This window comes from Nesoenas mayeri, assembly GCF_963082525.1.
Source record: "Nesoenas mayeri genome assembly, chromosome: 10".
NCBI classification, from domain to species: Eukaryota; Metazoa; Chordata; class Aves; order Columbiformes; family Columbidae; genus Nesoenas; species Nesoenas mayeri.
In genome coordinates, this window is record NC_137560.1 from 20402826 (window position 1) to 20427622 (window position 24797).

Below are 24797 nucleotides of genomic sequence, written 5' to 3' on the forward strand. Positions count from 1 at the left end.
GTTTTGATTTCACTTGTTGTTTCTTGCTGTCCCACAGAGCCTGTGTGTTCCATCCTTCCTAGATATTTATTTATAATACATATTTATAATACATATTTATAGATACCGTGCCCTTGAGAGGTCCTGTATAAGTGCCACCCAAGACATTAGAACCATTTTTTCCCCCTTTACCAAGCTGGGCTCTTGGCTGAGCTACACTTTTTCTTGTGCTGCACTTGTTGCCCTTTGCAAAACAGGGTTTTGGTGGAGATAAAGGGATCAGGCTCAGCAGCCGGGCTCTGTTCTGCATTGTTTGCGCACTCTCATGCAAGACCTGCAAATCTAAATGTGCTCTTGCACAAGGGTATGATCCATAATCGCTTTGTCCGTCTGGCTTGCTCTGGCGAAACTGCCTCTTGGGTGTCCAACAAATTCGAGTGCTACCAGGGAGCAGGATGGCATTGCCCTCTTTTCGGGGAGGTTGGGCTGCCTCGTATTTATTATCTGCTTCGTGCTAGCTTGTGGCAGGCGGTTTGAAGCAAAAGCTCTAAACTCCCTGACTCGTGATTTGTTTTACAGCCAATAGCCTCTAATAGATCTCCCTCCCCACCTGTTGTTTTCTGGGTGCAAGATGAAGCCTTTGGGCTCCAAATGAGACAGTGATTCAGCCTGTGTTATCAGCAGGGAGGGTGGAATAGGAAAATGCCTGACATCCCTTCTTGGCTGCCTTGAAACACACAGCTTTCGTGTCCTTCCTCCCCCAGCTGTCACTGACAGCAGTGGGAGACTATCTGGATTCTCCATCCTGGTATCCAAAATCAATGCTTCCTGCTGAGTTACATGTTTTCTAGCTCTGCTCAGACACAGTTGTTTGATCGTTGTGTTTCTGGCTTTTGAGTATGAATAGTTTGTAAGAGGGAAGTTTGGCAGCTGGGTGAAGCTGTCAGCAAAGCTTTGATCTCCTGGAGGCTGGGACCTGCCCACTGACATGCAGATACAGATGTGCAGGCATACACAGATGCAAAAGAAATAAAAGACTTCTGACCTAACAGAGCTATTGGCTATAAAATACCCAGGCAAATCCACCATGAGTGAAGAAACAAAAGAAATAGTTGTTTGTGAGACGGTAGCTCTGGTGAGAAGGGTGGAAAGTGTTTGTTTTCATGCTGAGTAAAAGTGTCCTGTGATCTCTCAGCCCTTGTGGCTGAAATGGTGATGCCAAAATGGATTGTGTCCTTGTGAGACCTTGAAATGACAAAGTGATGTCTGTGTGATGCTGGTGTTGATCCTTCCTTTCCAAAAGGTGCACTCTGGCCATAGCAAGAGGGTTCTCAGTGCTGGAGGAGGCATCTCTGTCATACTCCTTGCCATCTTCATATTTATAAGCTGATATTTCCAAGCACAACTATGTGGCTGCATAACCACAAGTCCAGTAAAGGACCGTAATTAAACTTGATGCAATTTATTCGCAAGGGTGGATTCATTTGTACACCATAGAGTTGTCTGTCCTAATCCAAGTCTCCTTGAACAAACACTTCTGAATTTACATACCATAAAATAACCGGCATTTTTCCATGGGTGGCATGAATTCAGGCAGCAGCATAAATATACTGCAAGTTTAATACCTTCCTACCAGTAAAATAACCTCCCTGGGCTCTCTCCAAATTTGCTCGTATCTCTGCTTTTGATGGGCCACTGGCAAAAACTGTTGTGCTCGTGCATTTCTTTTGAATTTGAATGTGTGTATTTTTTCTTGATAACCTGGCCTTTCATGTATGTCCTGTTGTTTGGAGGTGAATAATACAGCCAGTGTCCCTTGCTTTTCGTGTTATGTTCATGTGGCCAGAAGCTGCAGTACCATGTTTTCTTACAGTTGGATTGGGTGTGAGTGATGAAGAGTGGCTGAAAGGATTGGTAAAAAACCAAGCTGTCTTCCATGAAATATCAGTGGAAGGTGACATCTAGAAAGGAGAGGGCAAAGGATGTGCTTGATCCTTAAAGAGCAAGGGAATAAAGATTCTTTGGAGAAGGCTCAAAACAGGATAGTCGATGCCTTCTGGGAAATCTTTATGGCAAAATAACTACAAATGTAGAGGTGAACCTTGGACTTTTTCCCATAACCTTTGACCCATTCTGGAGCCCCCTCTGTAGCTTATGTTAATGATGGATGAGGAATGGTTTCTCAAGCTCTGCTCAAGCGGACAGCCTTACAAATGTGAGCAGAAAACCTGGAAAGATGTGGTTATAGCAAACAACTGATGAAGGATGAGGAGGAGGAGGATGAGCAACCCACTGCCCGTGGCCAGTCATGGGGAATGCTGCACTCTTGATTTTTGTAGAGTCATGGGCTCAGTGACACGGAAGATTGTCTTGCTGGTGTTATATGGGGGGGAGGCTGCATTTTGGATGTGGTGGTTCATGTGTGAAAAAAACTTGCTTAGAAATACAGAGAGGGCCCAAGAGACCAGCCATGCTTCAGCAGTGTATCTCCAACATAGCATTGCCATCGTTGTTTTTCTTCCAAAGTAAAAAAACCTGCTGATCTGTGCTCTTGAAGAACGCATGTCTAAGCCAAAAACCCCAAAGTGCCAGTTGTGGTTATACTGGCAGGATATCGCATGGGAATAATATTGACCTTTCAAGGCAGTTAAACAGTATCCATGTACATTTGGCTTCCAGAAACGCAATTACAAGGGATAAATGATTATCTAATTTGCTGAGATGTTTCAGTGAGTTCATTGGACTGTAGCTTCAGTCAGTATTAGCCATGTATTAAACAGAGGAATTCGTGCAATTTTCAGTGCCATTAGCTTGGGTTTCAGAGGGTGCAAGCACATGGAAAGAGCCGTATACTGTTATATAGAGTAGGAGGCCCTTGCACTTACCATGCACCAGTTGGCCATGGTGTTGACTTTCAGGAAGGTGAGAGCTACTTTTTTTTTCTTCCTGCAAGTTGCAGGAAATACGACCAAAATGCAAAGTATGTCTGAATTTAGGCAAACCATGAGGGTTTTCTGCCTTGTGGCCTTCCAGGGGCGCTCAGCACTGGGATGGGCAGTGCAGAATGAGTTATCTTGTCTTTGGGGCCACTTCTGCAGATTTGTGGTTTGTTATTACTACTCTGTGTGTGTAGTAATAGATTTTCCTGGCAAAAGTAACTCACGCCTGGTTGTGGGGTTGTTTTTCTCCTTTCCTCTGTCTCCTGGTCCCCTTCCCCTCTTTTCCCAACATGAACTGCAGGTGTGGGCTGCTCCAAGTAGGAGACAGAGTCCTTTCTATCAACGGCATTGCGACTGAGGACGGGACCATGGAGGAAGCTAATCAGCTTTTGCGTGATGCTGCGCTCACAAACAAAGTGGTGCTCGAGATCGAATTTGATGTCGCAGGTACGTTGCCAAAGGAATTTCTGCTCCTCGCTGCCAGCAAGACTCTGCCAGGGCCTTTACTAACCCGTAGGAGGGAGTGTATTCACACAAATATGTGAGGTATTTGCTAGAGCTCAGAAGGAAGAGCAAGAGGACCCTGTGAGGACCTTTTCCATTTCTTGGTCTGTAATATGCACTAAGATGGAGGGTCCTTCTTCTGATCCCTTCATAAGTGCCTTGTTCTTGCCACTTGGCTGTGAGGAGTAGATGAAGAGGCCACCTGCACTTTAATTATTTGCCCATTACTATGAATAATATTTATGTTAATTTATGGCCTTGAAAGCAAGGAGGAAGCCAAAGCTATTGGCTGGGGCTAATGTGCAGCTCAGTATTACCAAAAACACCCCAAAAAACAAAAAACCTTTTCCTTTTACATTGACAGCTGCCTCAGTCTTGAAATACAGCATGACATGAGCTCTTCACTTGACATTCAGAGCATGTAGTTTTAATCAGAATCCAAATTTTAACCTGAAGTCTGCAGGGCCTCGAATAGCAACCTTATTTGAATCAATAAAACTGGGTTTTATGGGCTTGTTTTTCTTGGTTCCAAAGAAACCATCCATTCAACTGAAAACTCTCTCTCTTCTCCTGTTTTCTTTTTTGTCTCTTTTTGGTTTTATAGAGTCTGTCATACCCAGCAGCGGTACTTTCCATGTTAAATTGCCCAAGAAAAGGGGTGTAGAGCTTGGAATTACAATTAGCTGTAAGTATTGCTCAGACTTGTGCTTGCAGTTGCAAGAGCTGCTGCTTTTCCACCCTGGCACATCAGAGGGGCCCAGCAGAGAGAGGGAATATTCTGTGGGGATTCCTGACAGTGCTCACAGTGCTTGTGATTTATCCCAAACTGAATTAGATGTGTGGTCCCTGCCTGCCGCGGAGAAAAGCAGCTGCATGAAGGGTTGGGGCAAAGGATCATAGAATCATTTTGGTTGAAAGAGACCATCAAGGTCATTGAGTCCAACCATAACCTAACTCTGGCACTAAACCACGTCCCTAAGAACCCACCATCCCCTTCAGGGTTGGTGACTCAACTATTTCCCTGGGCAGCCTGTTCCAGTGCCTGACAACCCTTTCTGTGAATAAGTTTTTCCTAATATCCAATCTGAACTTTCTCTGGTACAACTTGAGGCCATTTCCTCTCATTCTACATCTGAAATGATCAGCTGGTCTGTGCCACGGACTTATAGTACAGTATATTGTTAGTAATATTATTTTTATTTCCTTGCTCACATTCGTATTATGTTCCTGTCTGGGTCTCGTGGGACTCTTGCAGGGGAGGGTGGAGGGAATAAAGCAAGAGTGAGGGGAACCCACAGCTTGAAGGGTAGAGAGGAGGAGGAGGATGAAAAGGGTGGGTGGTCTTAGAGGTAGGGGGAAGGCACTTTAGTGGCAGGAGAAGGTGCTGGGCAGGGTTTGCCAGGAGCCCTTGCTTTGACTAACCCCAACCATGGAAGAGGAGATCCCTGTGCCACGATTTGGTGGGTGCTGAGAGAACAGGACATAAACCTTTTTCTTTCTCCTCTCTCTTTTCTGTTTCTCTCTAATTATCTTTGTTTCTCTCCTAAAGCATGTTTTTCATGTGAAGACCTTTTGGCTTCTTTGGAGGGGATGCTGTACGAGGATGATACAGGCAGATCCATCCCAAATTTCTGGCCGGCCAGGAGTCTTGTCTTGCATCAGTTAACATTTCATTTATGAAATATGAGCAGGTCTTGCGTCACTCATCCCACTTTCCCTGCTGGGTAAACGGAGTTGAATCATCTCAGATTTGCTGTGCCCAGAGGCTGCCACCACCTCTCAGCTGGAACAGAGAAACTTGTGAGACTGCAGTAATGGGATCTTGAGTCTGAGCTCCGGGAGCATGGACCCAGCTGTGTATGGGGAATGCAGTTGCTAGGGACACTGTAAAGAGAGGTGTCATTAAAGTAGATAAGCAATTTATAATTACATCTTGGCATTTACAGCATTAGTCAGTGAGTTAATTGGAGGTGTTCTGGTCTAAGTGGGGTGATTCTCAGGAGTGACTCGAACATCGACAGGGTGACGACTTTGCGCCCTGTGTTATTTCTTCTCATTCTTCCCAGCTTCCCTATTTGTGCCACAAGGATAACCCTCAGAAATAGCAGCACAGTATTTAACATTTAGCTTGGTAGCAATTACTATTTGAACACATCAAAGTGCTTTCAGAAAGCAGCAGGGTGCCCGTAAGGACATTTCATTGGAGGAGCGGGGCACGGTGCAGCAGCCCAGCCTGCCGCGTTGGCATCGCCATTGCAGGTAGCAACCCAGGATGATGGATCTGGGAGCATAAAACTGCTGGCTTGAGCAGGGGTTTCACCTCATTTCAACTTCAAAGCTTAGTTTTTGCCAGCAACTCCCAGGTTCTTTTTGCTCTCCAGTTGTTATTGTGGAGTCTCACTTAAATGGGACCTTCTTCAGGTGTGCATTTACACTTCAAATGTATTTTTATGTTGAAAATATTTTCATTTGAAATTTGTTTAAAGAATTGATTTCACACACTTTTTGGAAATCACTTCCAAATGAAAAGAAACTAACCCCTGGGTTTTAAATAGTTAGATACCCATTATCTAACTACAAAGCAATTTTTGAACAATATAATAGATTTTTGATTGTTGAACACATTTGCAGGACATTGTTGAAGTAATCCATATGCATAAACTTTAGATATATTTCAGTCCTTTGCTGAATCAAAGCCAAAATTATATTTACAACTGGAGCAAAAAGCCAGCCAGAAAATGCAGTGGCAAGGATGAAATGCTAGTTGAATTCTAATTCTGTTTTCATATATTAGTCCGGATAAGCCTGTGTCCACATGACCCTTAGCAAATTAGATCATCACTTTGTCACTCTGCCTCTGACTGGGCAGATAAATATACCAAACATTAAAACCAAAGCAAGCAGCCTTATGGTACCTCCTGCAGGGACATGATGTGCATGCGGGAGTGTGATGCAAGAGAAAAGAGGTAAAAATAACTCTGTTTTGCTCAGTTCCTCCTGGTTCTGCTCATTTGGATGCTTGTATAGATCTAGAAGCAGCTTTTACAGCTCTCCTTCTGACAAGGAAAAAGCGTATAACTACTGTTCTATAGCAGAGGACTTGGCTTACTGGCCTCCCACGTTCAATTCCTGTTCCCTATTCTGTAGAACTCGGGCAGATTAAATAGATGACAAGCCAGAGGGGTCAGTAGAAGATCCTCCTGCACTGTTGTGGCCACAGAATTGGGTTTGTCCATAAACTTGGTGGTTCAGCTACACTGTCGATGAAAGATTAGTTGCTTTCATTGAGTTTTACCTGAGCTTCAGCAGGTTCATCTGTAGTTAATTCCTCTGCTGCCTTCTTACACAGGCAGAAAGTGTTCTGACCTCATCGGAGGAGCGCTACAGAAATAAAACCGATCAAGTCCTTGCTGTGCTGTGGCTCTCAGAGCTAACTGGGAGATGGGCTAAGTGGGGAGAGCAGGATTCTTGGTGGATGCGTTGGACGAATTCTTGTAATGGAGCTGGCTGTGGGAGGAACCATAAATCTGCTGGAAAGGTTCATAAAAGGGCTGCAGACCCAGGAGGTTTTTGTGGGAGGAGGGCAGGCGCTGCCGGGTCTGGGATGAACATGGAGGGTCTGTGCTTGCTCCTGGTGAGGGGCAGATATTTGCTGAGGACATTTCATCGCTGAGGTCTCAGGGTTTTCTAGAAAGAAAAAGCTTGGGCCAGATGAGCCCCTGGTTGTGATCTGTGCGCACAGGTGGGTTTCTTCCCCCTGCTCAAACACAGCATAGCAGAGGGATGCAGCAAATTAAGACGCATGATGGAAATATATGCATATAGCATTATTTCCTCTTCCATTCCCTGAAGGATGAATAGGAAATCCAGGGGGTGAGACTCTCACTGATTCCGCTTTGTATTTCTGTGGCACGATGCCCTGAAGTTTCATTTCAGTCTCCTACATCTGCTAAATGAAAATTAGCAAAGCAAAACACCAAAGCTGCCTTATGTGTGCTGCTTCCTTGCACTTTGTCCAGGGGGTGACAGGACAAGGAGCCAGCAAAATCACCCTGATTTTCTCCATCCTCCGGTGCCTTGGGTTCTGTCCCAGGGAGAAGCTGCATTTGTTTGTAGAAAAACTGCTCTCCTTTAAGAGCAAAGCGTGCTCTCCTTTCTGCTCCATGAGGTTCAGAGAGCTGGGTGGGCTGTGGAGCTCAACTGTTTGCAGAGACCTCCGAGGTGCTCAGAATAGTGAGGACGCGGAGACTCAGTGCAGACTGAGGTTTTTGACACAGAGATGTGAAGATTCGGCTCTTGTCAGCCTGAACTACTCATCTCCATTAGCAGAACACGCGCCTTAAGTGCTCTGATCTTGCTGCCTGCATTCAGCTCTAATGATACAGTTACGCCTTTGTAGGTTTTCTGTAAATCTCTTACAAATTAAAATCTCCAGCAGCGAGAAGCTAATAGTTGTGTATTCTTGTATGTTCAATACCTGACCTCTTAAAATAAGATATGGATTTGTTATTAGCCTCTGGAAAATGATAGTTGATTACACAAAAGATTGCTTTTTGTGGTTGGTGTGTGGCCGTTTTGTGCGTGTGTGGTGTGGTGGTGTTTGTTTGTTGGGGTTTTTTTTATCTGTCTCAAATATCCTCTCCAAGGTCTAGTTGTGAAATTTGCTGCAGGGTATAGGTCTTTTCTTACTGCTTTTTAAACAGATATTGAAATTACCATTCATTTTAGATATGCAGTAATGCTTTATATAGCATGTTTATCAAATTACCTTTATATATCTTAACAAATCAATTCCTGTGCCCTTGGCGTGAAGTACTGCAGATAAGGAGTAGGTAGTATATCTGCTTGCAGGCGATAAAAACGGGATTTGGATAGATAGATAACTTCGATTTAGTTGCTTAAGCAGTGTAATCACAGTCCTAGCGAGAAGATGGATCTGTGGGCTGAGCAACTCCAGCTTTGCTGGTGCTGGATTAACCTGGGCCTTGCCATCAGTCTCCTGTCGTATCCCCTCACCAGCAGCGCAGCTTCCACTGAGATTTGCAGCTGATTCACTCTGCTGCTTTCACCCAAGTGGGATATTCTATCCTGGTTTTGCTACCTGGAGATTTTGAAAGGAAAGAGATCTACAGCGCGATAAATATCCTGCTGGAGGGACTGATAATATATGCGCCTGCTGCTAAAACTAATGAATGATAGAGGAAAAAGCTAGGTACTGGGGATTTGATTTTCACTGCTGCTTCTTGTAATAGATTCTGATTTGCTTTTATTCCTCTTCTTGTTCCTTAGTTATCCCAAGATTATTGGGTTTCTGATTTTGTTTGGTTTTTTTCCCCTTTATAAACGCCCCCTTTCTGAAACATATTCTTATGGCATTGTTACAGTTTTTTTAATTACACATTGGCATGTGCTGCTTCAGCTTGGTCAATAACGAAGGGCATTTATGACGGGTTGAAGCGTTGATGCGTGTGAGATATGTGCTCGTGCTCCTTGGAGGGGAATAATTTACCGATTCAAGTCATTATGCATTCTATCAAAAACACAAACCGGACATGTGTTTCTGGCCTCATCATCCATCACAGAGTAAACACCAAGTGAGCCAGAATCACAGCAGAGGTGGCAAGAGACTGAAAGCAATTTATAAAAAGTAAATAACAGTATTGATCAATTCACCTTTTTTTATCACTGCCCTGTCACCACGGCCAAGCAGTGTTTTCGTTGCGAGTTTCTCCCCCACCCCACGCTTTTACCTTCACCAGCTGTTGATATATGGAGCTTTCTCTGGGCCACTGGAGCAGATTTAAACTCTCTTTGGTACTGGTAAAGCTGCCAAAAATACAAATGTATCTGAAAACGGGCCTACTTCCCTGCTGAAGTGGTTTGCCCCGGCAGATGGAGGTCACAGCCAGAGCTGTGGCCAAGAGCGAGCCCGGGTTCCTGCACAGCAGCTTCTGCCTCCATCTCTCCATCCATCTCCTCTCTCGACTCCCTTTGCTGCTGTCTTCATTTTATAGATGGGAAAGTAAGACCCAGAGGCAAGGCTGGACACCTGAACTGTGTCTTCCTGGAGGAAACAAATTACCAAGACAATGTCCTTTGGAGAGAAATAACTATACTGAATACTATAACCCACCACCAGGACTATGGAGATCTGCCCTAACCTCTTTCTGTCACGCTACCTTTGCTTTGAAACTAGTAAACAAACCTTGCATTGAAAAGTATTTTTGCTAACCTGGATCGCTTTGACAGAACCAGGCTAGGGAATGATTAAACATGCAGCAATGTCAGCCCGACCCAGGGCTCAGGCTGTGCCAACAGGGTCTCCCATCACCACTGCTCGGACCAGCACATTGTACACCTCTCTCAGCCACAAATATATCTGACTATTCTAAAATCAGTCCTGGTCTGACCTGACTTCTATACTCAGCTGTGCTATGACTGAGATTGGCTGTGTTTTTTGCTCTGTTCAGTACAGGAGGTTTAGTTGCATCTGAGAGAGAGTATCCCTAAAGGTGACAGGTCAGTACATGTGTTGTAAAATCTCATAAATGAAAATAAAAACCAGGAAAAGCCAGAGTAGAGAGGTTGCTAAGAGGAAGCACTTACTCCTTGATGTCTGAGTTTCTGCAGTGCTCTCTAACTGCTGATCAGGCAGGTGGATCTCTGCATCCTCAGTGCCACATGCATCACAGATATTTTAATCTCTGACCTGCATCTGATGTGTTCAGACGCCCTAAGTTTCTTCCTTCCCACGCAGCTTTTGCTGAAAAGCTCTGTCACCTTTACATGAGAGCATGCGATTCCCATAGCAAGGCAGGAGGGAGTGACACGGTGTGAAAGGGACACTCTTGGTGTGTGTTTGGTGTGCGGATGGCAGGGAGGCCAGGAGGGGTTTGAGTCATAAATCTCACTTGGGTTTCTCAAGAGAGCAGCAGGTCTTGCAGGCAAATTTGGAAATGCAAATGCTCCCAGAGATGTGTACTCACATCTCTCGTGGGCTGAAACAGTTACCGGGCTAGGCAGGAGAGAAGAGTTGGAAGTGACCCCTTCCAGCTCCAGCACTGGGACCAGCCCTGATTTATCCTGTTGTATAATGAAGTGGCTTGGGAAGCTGAATCAGCTGGAAAACAGTGTTTTATCTAATTCTTCTTGGGTTATTTTCCATCTGGAAAACTTCCCAACCCACTTCACTTCAAGATCACAGAAATGCCTGTATTAACCCCGACGCTGAGCTGGGCGCTCCCTTGGCAGCAGGGCTGATGTCCAGCTGCCCCCACAGCCATTGCCACTTGCTGTCTCCCATCAGAGACGTGGGTGAGCGGGTGTTTAACAGTGCTGGGATGGGGCAATCCCACCTTTTGCTGCTGGACACCCTTCGGGAGGAGGCAAAAGGCAGCAGCTAGCTAACTTGGGCGACCAGAACATGTTTGCAGGGTTTCATTTTTTTTTTCCTGATATGGCTTCCAGAGTTTGAGTGTGAAGCATCGTTTTGTCAAAGGAATATAAATTCCATTTCTTTACAACTCCTTCTCCCCATTAACCACCCGTGTCCTAGAGAGCAGACTCAATACCAAGCTTTTTACCCATGTGTCTCTTTTGCAGCTGCAAGCAGAAAGCCTGGGGAGCCTTTGATCATCTCTGATATCAAGAAGGGGAGCGTAGCACACAGGTGAGTGCAGAATTCCCCATCTGCCAAACCCATCACAAAGTGTCCAGCCCTGTAGTGAGAGGTAGAATGAAGCCCAAGCAGCAGTATTATACTTGGGTCTGGATTTTGGCAGCATCCAAGGAGATTTCAAACTAGAGGTTTGTCTTAGACCACAGTAGGGTTTGTGATAAAAATGATCTATATTGAAGCAAGTAGAGTTGACCTAATGAAGAAGGTGGCCGGGGCACCGATTCACAGGTCGGCTAACTCCATAGGAGATGGATGTTTAGCATTAAAGGGCATGTGGTAAAGGGCTTCATATATCCCATAGGGTGCTGTGGCTCATCAGGTAGTTTACTCTGTCTCAGCTCCTGCTCAGGTGAGTGAATTGTGGGCACTGGTGGAGAACTGTGCAAATAACTCAGCATTTATTGACTTCACCTCTGATCTCAACACCTCATAGCAAGGCTTTCAGAGGAATTTAGTGCTGCCAGAGGGCTCATTTCTATGAGTGCTCATACAGGAGTTTCCATAAAAGGTAGAATATCCATCAGTTAAACATCAGGCATTTTTCAGTGCTGTAGGTTACCCAGGCTGTATATCTAATTTTCCTCCCTTGTTCTGTGTTGATGCACCCTCTGCACAAGCTTCCTCTCTTTAAGTTATAATTATCCCCGACTCTGTTCATGGTTGTTTCTCAGGAAAGATCAAGGGCAATAAAAAGTTAATATTGTCATCGCCACGGCAGGACTGAACGCGTCACAGGATCTGAAAGGCAAATACAAATGTACTTTTAGTTTTCTTTTCCTTTCCACGCAGAACTGGAACTTTGGAGCCGGGAGACAAGCTGTTAGCCATTGATAACATCCGACTCGACAATTGCTCAATGGAGGATGCTGTGCAGATTTTAAGGCAATGTGAAGACCTGGTCAAATTGAAGATTAGGAAGGATGAAGATAACTCTGGTACAGAAATCCTGATGCGAACTTGTGCCTATCCACTGTAATGACATTTCCCAATAGGTAGTGCAAACCAACAGCGATAAGGGCTGCTGCCTGTCTGGTCATCACTTTCCAATTGATTATATTCTATTTTTGTTATTCTGCCCTTAAATAGGGTCTGAATGGTTAAAATCCTATTTTTTATGAGTGTGGCTGGAGACCTCAGGCTTTTGCTTCTAAATGTTGCAAGTCTTTCCTATGACCTCTTTTATACGGCTAATTAAAAAATTCAGCATTCCTCTTTTCTCTTTCAGATGAGCAGGAGACAACCGGTGCTATTATCTACACAGTGGAACTGAAGCGATACGGCGGCCCCTTGGGAATAACCATCTCTGGGACGGAGGAACCTTTCGATCCCATTGTCATCTCAGGCTTGACTAAACGAGGGCTGGCAGAAAGGTGAGTTCTGGGGGCAGAGGGGTTGAACTGATGCAGGAAGGGACCTTGAACTTTGCAAAATTTCCTCTGCTGTCATTAGGTGTTGTAGTCTGCTAAAAAGGAAAGGTGCTATGAAGGTACCAAGCGCTGCAAAGCAGGGGCAGCCCTGTTGTTCTGGTTCTGCAGACCCACGTGCAGTAGCTGTGGGGTGGTTGGGACTGAGCTGTCAGTGCAATGAGAGAGGCTCAAAGCAGGACCCTTCTGGAAACATCACATCCAGTGTGTCAGTTGAATCAGCAGCCAGGAAAATGTGTTTATCTGCCCCTTTTCCACGGAGATGCTTCCTGGTCTGTGATTTACTGGGCATGTGTTGTGTGGGGAGAGTGCCCAGCCTGCCCACAAAACCACCACAGACTTCGGTCCAGGACTTGCCTATTGGTAAACTGTGGCTTATAGCCACGACAGCAGTGTGTCCTGTTGAAACCACAGAAATTCAGGAGTTTTCTGACCTGTTCTTGCTGGTTGCGTAGTCTGTTGTGGGTGGATGTATCTCAGTGCAGGGCTGGTGTGCCTCAAGCAGCAGACATGTAGGTGCAGATTTACCTTCAGCAGCCGGGGAGGTTGACTGTGTTTGTTCCTGTGTCTGAATGTATGTGCACGTGTAGGATTTAAAGGATCAGGACTTTGCTGAGAATATAAGGTGGAACTGAGTCATACACTGTATTTTAATTAATCTGTCTATACAGTAGCTGTGACGTGTAAATGGATAATTTCAGCAGCCCTGACTCATGCTTCTCATAAGGTGGCTGTACCCTGTGCTTCCTGACAGGGAGAACAGCAGCAAAACACCCCTGAAGAAATAGGTGGAAAGTGCTAGACCTTGGGGACATTTTGACTGCAGATCTGGCCATTCGTTTTTTTCTGTTACAAAGCAACACTCAGCTGGGCTGTAAAACAGCTCAGCGCCTCTTTCTGCATTGGGCTCCTCGAGCTCTCACGACACTCTGCTGCTGCACTTTTCCATTGCTTTCCTTTGGTACAGAAAGCAGAACATCAGTGTCTCCCTAGTAGTACGGAAGAGGGATGGACTTAGTGATTCTTGTCTCTGGGGATTTTATATCACTGCTTGCCACTGTAGGATTCAGCCTTTTTCCCTAGAAAATAATAGCCACAGAGGATCTGAGATTTTTCTGCATAGCAGTTCTGCACTGTACCTGCAGCCCAGCATGGGAGAGGGCGAGGACAGAAAGCCCGGACACTGTCAGGTGTCAGAAGACAGTCTCGTGCCCTTGTTGCTCTCAGTTTCCTTTGTAATGCTGCTGCCGTTCCTCCTGTGAACTCAGATACACATCAGCGACTGCTCCACAGAAGCGTTGCGCAGGCAAGTGCTGCGGTACTACTGAATTTTGATCAGGAGCTGGCAGGCAGTAAAGAGCGAAAAGCCTTTTGAGAAGGGCAATGGAGCCGTTCAGCATGTTCACTGTGGCCGAGTGACAAATGACGGTGGCTGCGCGGAGGAGCAGTGTGGGGACAGAGCAGCGCGGGGACTTCTCTGGGTAACCTTGTCTCGCTGCAGGGAGGGTGAGGATGAAGGCTGCCTGCAGGAAAGATGCTGTTATTTTTTCTCTCCTGGGAGCAACAGAAGGGAGTGGATTGACCTTGTCAAGGGAAGAGAGGTGGTCCCAGTGTTATCCTAACTTGTCCTTTTCCTGCCATCACTGCCCTTCCCTGTGCCACAGGTGCCATTAGCCAGGCTCTGAAGGGTGGGACAGGTTTCCGAAGGACAGAGGTTTAACCCAAATCTGTGCCTGACTTTTTGCTGGAGCACAGGACATATCTCAGCACTAGTGGCACAGGGTGGACCAGATCTTGGCGTCTGATAACGAGAACACGCTGGCTGCTCTCATAGAGGCAGGGTGGAAGGTCTGTGCTGCGGCGATGGGAAAGGCAAGGTGTCCTCTAGGATCTGTCACACGTCTGTCACAGCAGGTGACAGGCCATCTAAGCTGAAAAGGCTCCAGATTCAGACGACTTGTGTTTTATCTTGACCTTGAACGTTTTTCTCCTTGTACATGTCTGATGTTATAGAAACCTACAGAGGCAGCTCAGGCTGTCGGGTTGGTGTCAAGCGGTGGCTCCCTCTCTCTCATGTTAGTCTGTGTTTCTCCTCCTTCAGTGCCTGCTGGTGGCTTTAGCCTGGACCATGGGACTTGGTTTCCATTTTCTTGGTGATGTGCCTGAACAATACTGTTTAATTCTGATTGAGGTGTAATGGTTCTCCGAGAGCAATTTTGGGTTATTTCTGGCATTTTAAAGTGCCTGACCAGACTCCTCTAGTGCCACCTGGTCAAGTAGAATGGGGGTGGCTGCAGGAGGGTTTTATCCAGGAGTGCTCAGCACCAACCTGTCTTGGCAGAGGGGAGGAGTGATGGTGACCCTGCCTATGTGCCAAGAAAATCCCTACTACGTGTGTACAGCCACTTCTTCTCCAGTGCTTCCTGGGAAGTGCCTGCAGACCTTTTTCCACCTTGTGACTTACCTGTTGCTCAATTCTGCTCTTGCACATGTCCTCTGAGCAAGAAGGGACATGGAGCACTCTGCTCCTTGGGCTGGTTTGTGTTTGAGGGGAATTAAGGACTTGTCAGTGCGGATGGAGAGGCACAAGGGTCATTAGCTAGAAACAGCTTTCTCTGCCTCTCCCACTTAGCTTCTGTCTGCTGGTCCTCACAGGGGCGCCTGGAGGTGGCCAGATGAGAGGACTGGACTTTGATTTTCTTCCCCCTCTTGAAGAAAAGTACCTGGCTGAACGAGACCTTTGTCTTTAATGGTTCCTGTGTTTTTCCCTGCACTTCCACAGTTTCTGCAGAGCAGTCGTGTTCAGGGGCAGGTGGTCAGGCCAGTGTCTTGGGTAGGAGATGTGTCCCCATGCTGGGCTCAGGGCTACAGCAGGAGGCCCTCAAATGCTGAACCACTGTAGTGAGCAAAGCATCACATTTAAACTGCCAGCAGTTAAGCTCTATTTTTTTTATTTTTGACTACGTAAATGAAACTTTTAAGACTAATACCCCTGTTCCAGTTTGATCTGTAATTTATTTGAATGCTCAAATTTTCCCTAGGGGCTTGTTCAGGCTGGTTTGGGTGGGACAAGACAGACATCTAGTGGCTGCCTGGCATGGCTGTGCCACTGTCCAGGCATCTCAGCAGCAGCAGGAGCGCAGACTGAACAGTCCTGCCTGCCATTGGGCTACGTTTCCCGACTTGCTGCCCTTATAGTACATGTTTTACAGCAGCGTGTCTACAAAAGTTTCACATTTCAGGGAAAGACAAGCAGCTCTTTTGCCTGCGACAGTATATAAAATCCTAATCCTGCAGGAGCAGTGGTCCAGTTTGGAGATGTAACCTGAGAGAGGTGCTTTGCCATCGACAAAAAGATATTACAGTCCGGATTTGCATCTCCTCCTGGCTCGATCACACAGGTTCCTGATCACTAAACCTCACGGTGCTGAGGTAGACACAGATGGATGGAACAGAGCAGGAGAACTGCAGTAACTTGTTAGTTTTTTTTCCCTGGCTGTTGCTGAAGCCCGATGGTTTATTTAGCTGAGAGCAGAAGCCAGTGCTGTAACGTGCCTGTGCTTAAAACACGGTAAACTCTTCCAGAATGCTGGTCCTGATGGAGAAAGTCACAGTGGTGCAGCTGTGTAGGGGTGAGCTTTAAACACATCGTGAGCTGATCTGCAACTGGTTCATCTTGAACACATAATTTGTGTGTGTTGGGCTATTTTTTTTTTTTTTTTAATTAATGGGTTTCTAGGTCTGTCTCATCATTTCTTTCCATCAATATGAACATCACACACTGGAAATACTTGTGCTTTAGCATACAGACCCCCTTGCTTTGAAGAGTTTTGACTGTAAGCTGGTCTGCAGCATCAGTTTCCAAGGTGCCTGGGACCCCAGGAGCGCATACATTCCTGTGCATATATTTATATATATACACAGGGGGAAGATGGGAGTGGAACCCGGATTCCTGGTAATGGTGATGAAGAGGAAATCATGAGTATACAGTGTACCAAGGGGAAACCAAGACATATTTGAAAGCACTGAGAGCTAATATGCTATTGCTTCAAGCGACAACTTAATGACATGTCTCGCAGAGGCAAATTGCTTCTCTGAGGTTTCTAATGGTGCCTTTTCTCCCCAGAACCGGAGCCATCCACGTCGGTGACCGGATATTGGCCATTAATAACGTGAGCCTCAAGGGCAAACCGCTGAGCGAAGCCATTCACCTGCTGCAGATGGCGGGAGAGACGGTCACGCTGAAGATCAAGAAGCAGACGGAGAGTGAGTTGGGGGGTCTGGTTTGGCGTGGGGGGTGAAAGTGCACCCCATGTAGGACCCTGGGCGATGGAGCAGGTACCACTGTACCTTTTTGTGTTGAGGAAGGTGAGACAAGGCAGCATGGTCAGTGGCAAGGCTGGGGATACAGGGAAAACATGGACTTTTTTTGCTTACAGATTTTTGAAAAGGCAACTCTCTGTGGTACTGGGGAGAGATTAGACAGCAGGTTTATTGGAAATGATAATTTATTTTCAGATTGGCACCTTGTGCCATTGGTACCATTCTCTGTGAGCGTTTCACACAGAAGTGAAGCAGAAGATGATTTTAAAAGTAGAAGAGTGCAGGTTTGTTTTGTTTTGTTTTTTAAATATAACCCCCCAAAATGAGCAAGGGTACTCTGAGCTTATAGAATCCATGGAAAAAAAACACCTTTAATTCAACTTTTTGAAAGTGGTTTGCAATAAATCTTTTATGCCCCTTTTCCTGGTTCTTGGCCCTAAGATCATCTTTCAAAGCATCTACTGTCCTTCTAGAAATCCACTTCTCATTTCCTTGCCAAGCTCCCTGTGGCTGTGAAGCTGTTCCTCTTGACACAGTATCAAAGAGCGGTAGCGTATTTAGTACGGACAAGCCACTCTTTTGGGGGACGGAGAGGGGTGTGTCGGCAAAATCAAGGAACATGTGAAGTTTTCTCCCCAACTTCTTCAAAGTTGCAGCCAGAGATTTTTCCATGAAGTTCAGCAAGTAGCAGGTGAATTCTGACTGCATTTCTGTCTCTTCCCACACCCAGTATTTTCTGTCTATTTTTTTAAATTGTGGTAGTACAGGGGAATTGATTCCTCTTCAAGAAACTCCAGTCTTGTTCCCTGCAGCCAAGCGTCTTGATCCATGTTCTGAAACACTCTTTTTTTTTCCCCTGCTGACATTAGCATTGTCACAGCCACTCGCTGAAATAATTGACATGCAAGTGCCAGTTGGAGACTCGTTAATCATTCTGAGAATGAAGCAGGTGTAATTGAAATTTCAAGGTAATCTTGAGTTAATCATGGTGAGCAATCTTCTGAATACTCAGAAAACAGGGACTTTCAGGACGCTGGTTTTGTTTGGTAAAATAATCTGTCCTCATTGACAAATGCAGACTTTCAGAGGGCTTTTTAACCCAACTGCTGCGAATCGGAGATCCAGGGGCTGGATGGCTAACAGCATCTCTAATCAACAAGGACTTTAAAATATTCAGTACAAAGAAATGCTTGTGCTGAAAAACTATTTCTTGCGTAGCTTCTTCCTGAAATGGAATTTGATATAATGATAATAAGGGCCTGTTATTACTAAAATAATGAAAGGGAATGTCTGAGCTTCATCATCCACATTCATCTTTCCATTTTCCACTAATCAGGGGAAATTCAGCCTCAAAATACCAGGCCCAGAGATTCCACTGTTGTCATGAGACTGCATGGAAGCTTCTGGAGAGGTGATGATTAACCTTGAACTGATATCAGGTTGGACAATCTTGTAAGGGGGCTGTAACTTCAGCTGGGGTAGTTTGCGACCAGCTTGCATTGTTGTTGGAATCGCATTAAAACAACTGCTTGTAACAGAAAGTTTGCAGCCAACACCCCGACTAGAAGGTGCTCTGGGCCCTCTGAGAGCAGAGGAGCTTTGGGCTGTTTTGTGAAAGGGCCAACACTTCTCTGGGCAGGGCTGTTTGGAGGAAGCTTCCAAAAGCACAGGAAGATGTTCTTGTGAACTGAGGTTTGGTCCCTACTCTCTCATATTTGGGAATCCTCAAGCCCCCATGATTGCTCCCTACATTCCATGGGCTTGCTCCCATGGCAGCATAAGGCTTTCCACCAGGCTTGCTCTTTGTGCCTGCTAAAGCAACATGTTCTGGTTTCAGAACCCTATCCCAAGAAGACGGGGAGTATAAATGAAGTGAGCGACCCAGAAGATGAACTGACGGACTCCCAGAAAACTAGCAAGCTGTCTGAGATATACTCCACCACAATTCCTAGCGTGGACAGTGCTATGGAGTCCTGGGATGGCTCTGGCATTGATGCCGGGTATGGAAGCCAAGGTAAGCCAGGATTGTCTTTTCTCAGAGGCCTCTGGGCCAAGACGGAGATAAGCAGAGCCTCCAAGCCTGTCTGGAGACTGAACATGAGCCAAAGCCTGTGATCTGACCACATTTGCATGGCTTCTCACTTACAGCAAGGAACAAAATGTATTTTAAGATGCACTCATGTGGTGCTCAGGGTTGGTGTCTGTGGTTTAGATTTTTATTGGCACATTACTTCTGGCTTATACAGCATCATACTGTTCACAGCGTTTTCAAAACCATTACAGTACTTTATAATTCACATAATCAGAGGAAATATTCACTCTCCATATGTCTTACAGAGTCCATAGCTCACTTTTAATTCTCCAGAGAGGCCATGTAGGACATATTAATCCTCTTCAGGATGTTTTAAAATCCACAAGAATGTCTTGTGACTAGAAGCACTTACTTAACAAAATAATTAAGGTAATACTACAAGAAGTATCTGTAACTCTCTAGTGAGTGATCAGATGAACACATGTCTTCGAGGCCAGGTTTATTCAGCTGTGGCTTCTGGCAGACATATGGAATTGGGATGGAGGATTTTCTGGTCATGGGAATAGATTTTTACTTGGAGAAAAGCACTGGAAAATAGTTATTCCAGTTCAGATTTAGTGACATAAGCTAGTTTTAGCCCATGTTGAAACAACCCAAAACCCTGAATCACCGCTGTAAAAGAAAACCGGTGAAAAGACTGCTGTTTGGAACAGAATGTGAAAACAGGGAGGGATGATGCAGGAGCAGTGTTGCGAAGCACCTTAAGTGTGCTGAGCAAGGCGTGTGATACTGTGTGATACTGTGATACTGTGATACTGTGTACCTGTGCCCACTGCGCTCTGACCTGGAGAAGTTCAGAGGACAGCACTGCGCATGTGTCTCTTCCACCATGTCGGTCTCTTCAGCCTCTGTTGGTCTGAGGTCTTAATCTGGGAGTGCAGTTGGGACTGGAGGCTTCATTAAGGAGGCATCCCCTGGCCTTCCTAACGCTGCAATCCTTCTCCATCTAATTGAATGTTAACACAAGTTGGACACTGGATTTAGCAAAGTGATTGCTTTTACCGGTAAATTGAGAACGAGTAATTGAGCACAGAACCCTGGGGAGCGGGGCTGATGCCAAGTTGCCCAACATCCACAGACTGCAACTTGGCTTCAGGGGCTCGCTCATCTTCCCTGGTAATTGCGTGTGGCCGCACGGTGACATGCCGGTGCTGGCTGGGAAGACGGAAGCTGGAAGGTAGGGACAAGGACATGCAGCGTCTCCTGTGGGGCGGCCATGGAAGGCAGGATGCAGGGAGACCTGGGGGATGCACAGAGCCTGGAGACTGAACTTGACACCCCAAATGGAGAACTATAGATTGGGCTGTGCAGCCTTACAGGTTTTAGGTTCATCCATGGCTTTAGGAAACGGGGTGAGGAAGGATTTGTCTTGGAGGGTGTTGGTCTCTTCTCCCAAGTAGCAAGTGATAGGATGAGAGGAAATGGCTCAAGTTGTGCCAGGGGAGGTTTAGATTGGATATTAGGAAAAAATTCTTCCCAGAAAGGGCTGTTGGGCATTGGAACAGGCTGCCCAGGGCAGTGGTGGAGTCACCATGCCTGGAGGGGTTTAAAAGGCGTTTAGACGAGGTTCTTAGGGACATGGTTTAGTGCTAGGGTTAGGTTAGATTATGGTTGGACTCAATGATCCTGAGGGTCTCTTCCAACTGAAATGATTCTATGATTCTGTGATTTGGGCGAGGGAGCTGTGCTGGGCCTGCGGGGAACATGCCACCAGGTGGCTCTGAATCCCAGGGATCCAGCCTGTCTCCCTGGAAGGAGGAGGCGAAACTGGTGGCACCCAAGTGACAGCCCTGCACACACAGGTACCCCTGTGGTACCTGTCCCCCTGTGCCCTGCCCAAACCCGCTGCAGGGACCTGCACCCAGGGACCTCATTCTGCTCTGACAGGCGACGAAAGCTCCTGACTGCTGTAAGGTGTTGGCAAGCACTTTTCTGGGGTTTTCTCCAGAGCAGTCTAACCTTTAAAAACACACAGAGGAAACACTCAGCTAAGTGAAATAACAGGCCTTGGCATCTTCAAAGAAGTTCTGGCGTTGTCTTTGGGTATTTCCAGCGCTCTTAGCTGTTTGGGAGGTCAAGTCTCCCTTAATTATGTGTTTCTCCGTTACCTCTTCCTGTTCGCTTGGCACAGCGTGTGATGGAAGCGTACAATGTTTCTTGGAAAGGCTGTGAGGATTTCTCTGAAACGGTGAATGGGCAGCAGGAGGTGGGCAGGAGACTCAAGAAACTAATTTCCACTGCAGATGGCACTGACACTGCTGAGGAATGCTCTGTTTTGGAAGGTTTCTGTCCAGGCAGCTCCTCCTGAGACCTGTGGATCTTATGACTTGGTAGCGTTGGATTTGCATCTCTAGAGTAAGACGCCACAGTACAGAGGAGTCCTTGGGGGCAGACATAGCAAAACTTGCCTGATTTCATCCTAACAGTCCGTATTGATCTCCTATCAAACATGATATAGATGAGCCTCCCTTTCCCTGAGGCCAGTTGAGTTTTTCCTCCTGTTCCTTGCTTTTCACACACATGTCCATGGAGCAGTTTTCTGTCCCCGTACCAGCTGATCCCAAAGACTGATCCCAGGAGGGCTCTGCTGGCTGTGGGAATGGGCTGGTAGCTCTCGGCATCAGGGCTCTTCCTCACTTAAAACTACTGGGCACGTGGAGCTGATGACCACCACCAGGTACCCTCAGCACCAGCACACTTGTTGAAGGGTGGCTGTTGCTTCTGGCTGCTGTGGATGTCATTTCTTTGCTTCCATTCTTCTATATCCTATTACTTTTGTTGTGCTTTCCATTAAGTCCCAAAGACAGTTGAGAATCTAAATCAATATGTTTGTTTTTTTTTTCCTAATAGAAATCAAGCTTCCAAATCCTTCAGAATGAAAGGGGTTGGGCATGCTGAGGGAGGTTTGGCAGCATCTTCTCTTTACCCTTTGAAGGACTCGCTGTATTTAAAGGTGGTTGCTTCAACAGCACGATTTCTGTTGGGTTCAGTGTGGAAAATGGAGCAGTTAACTATGGCTGGAGCTGGCTCGGGGCAGAATCTGCATCTGTGGGTATGTGTAGTGCCAGGTCTGTGGATCCCAGACCCGCACCACAAAACTAGTCAGGAGTGGAGGGGCAAAGGAGAAATGAGACACCTTATGACAAGGTTAAAGCAAGAAGAGATGGGAAGACCAACCTGTCGGATGCCTGTGATGGGAGCAGTATGCAATCTGTATCACCTCAGGTTTGGGACTTGGAGAAGGAGGCCCTCCTCGCTCAGTGTGACTCACTCCATTTGGGTTTTCTGACCAGGTATTACCCCCTCTCTCTCCACCCTCTTTGCCTTCCCTAGGTACGTACATACCTCAGGCTGCGGGCATAGCACTCCATCCACACGAGTGGAGACACAGCAGGCAAAAGAGCAGCACCCCCCCAGGGGACCCCAGGAAAAATTACCCCTACATGGATGGAAGCTTCAGTGAAGATGACTGGGACAAGCCCAGCAGGTACGGAGGAGTGGGAGGAGACAGGGAGGCACATCTGCTAATGTGGGTGTCACTGTGTAGGGACCAGGGGGCATGGGAATGTGATGGAGTGACCAACGTTGTCCCAATTTCAGCATCAGGCAGCCATGGGGAGGGGTGCTGGGTTGGTGATCTGCCCTGTTGAACCAACACATTGCCAGGTTATCCTGGGTACAGCTCTGTGACACCTCTGCCATGGCCAGGTGACATTTGTGTCTGGAGTTAGGGCAGTCTCAGCTGCATGGACCACAGGTTTTCACAATGTCTCATACTCCTGCCGTGTAAAGGCTGCAGTATTTTCGTAGTTCAGGTGTAATAAGTAGGTACAATCAGGGCTGTCCCCACATGTGTTGGCCAGACTTTATTGAGTGAGGATGCAGCTTCACAACAGCTCAGCGTCACAAAGGCCAACCAAAGTTCTTGGATGACCAGTATGAGGTTGCATGTTCAAGTTAAAATCCCCCAAAGCTGTGGCTGGATGTCTCTCCATCACACTTTGGCATTTCCAACACCACCACCACCAAAGCCACACTGAGTGAATATGGTTGAGTTAACCCCTCAGCTCAGCCAGAGGGAGAGAAATCCTGCAACAGCTCCTGAGCCCATGTAGAGGCTGCATCTGTCCCTTGCTTTGGGTGAAAATCCTGCTGGATCTGCCCTGGCCAGAGGCTGCCCCTGCTGAGCCACACATGGTGGAAAAGCCTCGTTGCTCCGTAACTCACCCTCCCCTCGACATCCTCCAGAGTCCCCATAGTTGTGTGTGTCGTGTTGTTACTGTCGGTTCTTTTTTTTTTTCCCTTAACTTTTTGTTTGTCCAAACAAAACCCTTAGAACATCTCATGGCCATTTCCACCTATTTAAAGATGATCAAACTGGCAGGAAGGCTGGCAGCAGCGGAGACTTTGTTCTTGTTTTGCCTCTCAGCGAGAGCTGGCTCACTGAGGTCGCTGATCCCTCGTGGCCCTCCCAGCGAGGCAAAGTTAGCAAATCTGAGCACTCCAAGCCGTGCATGTCCGTAATGAGGGCTCCGAGCCCTGATGTCAAAGTACAAGTGAAATGGTTCATGCTGCTGAGCCTTTTTTATTAGGGAGAAAAACAAAATGTTTCTAACCCTGGCTGCCTTTACCCTGGAAAACCCTGCTGACCCAGTGGTGCGAGAGCCCATGCTGATACATCCATGTCCTGGATGTGTTTGTTATATTGCTGATTTGAGAGGCAAGAAACAGGTAACTGGAAGGGACGTTGGCTGCTTTGGGAACCTGAGAGCAGAGGAAGGAAATGAGTAAGGGGAAAGAATTGAAAATTCCTTTTGGGGGGAAATTTTGGTTTGTTTTTATAAAGTCTTGCTGGGTGTTTTTTTGACCTTTCTGCCTGGTGTAAAGTCTACTGTCCTTTAAAAGCTGATGAAAAGGCAGGGGGTGAATTTAAAAGACAATAAGCCATGTCAGACACTGCTCTCTCCAGGCAGGCCACAATCCAGCGAGGAGCAAAAGCGTGTGTGTGAGTTGATGTCGGCCACAGACTCCCTTTTAACCCATTGGCTGAAAAGCAAAGCATGTGCTAAAGGCTTTGCAGTTAATAGAGATCTGGAAAATGCTCTATTAATAGCCCAAGGGGTCATTATATATTTAATGGAGGCCAACGTCTCTTTGACTTGCACTCAAATAAAATGTTTTGCCTGTGTGACGTGGCTCTGGTGGATGACCATCGCTTCCCCTCTAGGGTGCTGATGACCATTAAGTCATGCGAGATGCTGCCAGATGTTGCAGAGGTGGTGCATCATCCCTGCAGCTCCTAATAAGATGCGTAGAAAGCGCATTAGGGCTCCTGTAATGTCACTATCTCCTTGGGGTCTATCTCCATGACACGTTAGTGGGTTTATAGTGACCGTGATTTAGCACTGCAGCTTTTCCTTCAAGAGGCTCCTGTTAAACTGAGCACTGATGGCCTCTGTTTTGCACTGTCTGGTGCTCAGTGAGCAGCGTTCAGCGTCACCCACTTCTCTGGATTTTTCAGAGGACTTCACCGTCTTTAATTGCTATTTGCTTGAGAAGTCAGATAATGACCCTGCCTTGTGGTCAGAGATAAGAGATGCTGAAGCTGCCAAGGTGGGAAATTGCAGAACCCCCAGCAAGAGGCACACAATGTTCATGTTAACATGTGTTTGAGAGAGGTTCTCTCCACCCTTACTCTCTGTTGTAGAGAGAACTCGTGGCAATATTTACACAGGTGTAAGTGCCATGACTCTTATATAGCAAAAGAAAAGAGAGACCTCCTGAAAGTAACAGCTCAGTTCCCTGGCCATCCCCAAGCAAATGAAACTTGGTTTGTATGGGTTATACATGACACGGTC

The 24797-nt window shown here is 46.4% G+C and overlaps 1 protein-coding gene across 1 annotated transcript in view; it reads left to right on the plus strand.

Annotated features, from left to right (window-relative positions):
- The window catches only part of GRIP2 (glutamate receptor interacting protein 2), a gene marked incomplete at both ends in the record, with an annotated part of 248004 nt that overhangs the window by 214553 nt on the left and 8654 nt on the right, over positions 1-24797 (plus strand). The window contains 8 exons of the mRNA XM_080350263.1: positions 3220-3365; positions 4027-4107; positions 11025-11091; positions 11890-12035; positions 12326-12470; positions 16651-16790; positions 18685-18861; positions 22273-22426. Coding sequence (XP_080206389.1) covers positions 3220-3365; positions 4027-4107; positions 11025-11091; positions 11890-12035; positions 12326-12470; positions 16651-16790; positions 18685-18861; positions 22273-22426 — 1056 coding nt within the window. The remainder of the gene's footprint in view (positions 1-3219; positions 3366-4026; positions 4108-11024; positions 11092-11889; positions 12036-12325; positions 12471-16650; positions 16791-18684; positions 18862-22272; positions 22427-24797) is intronic.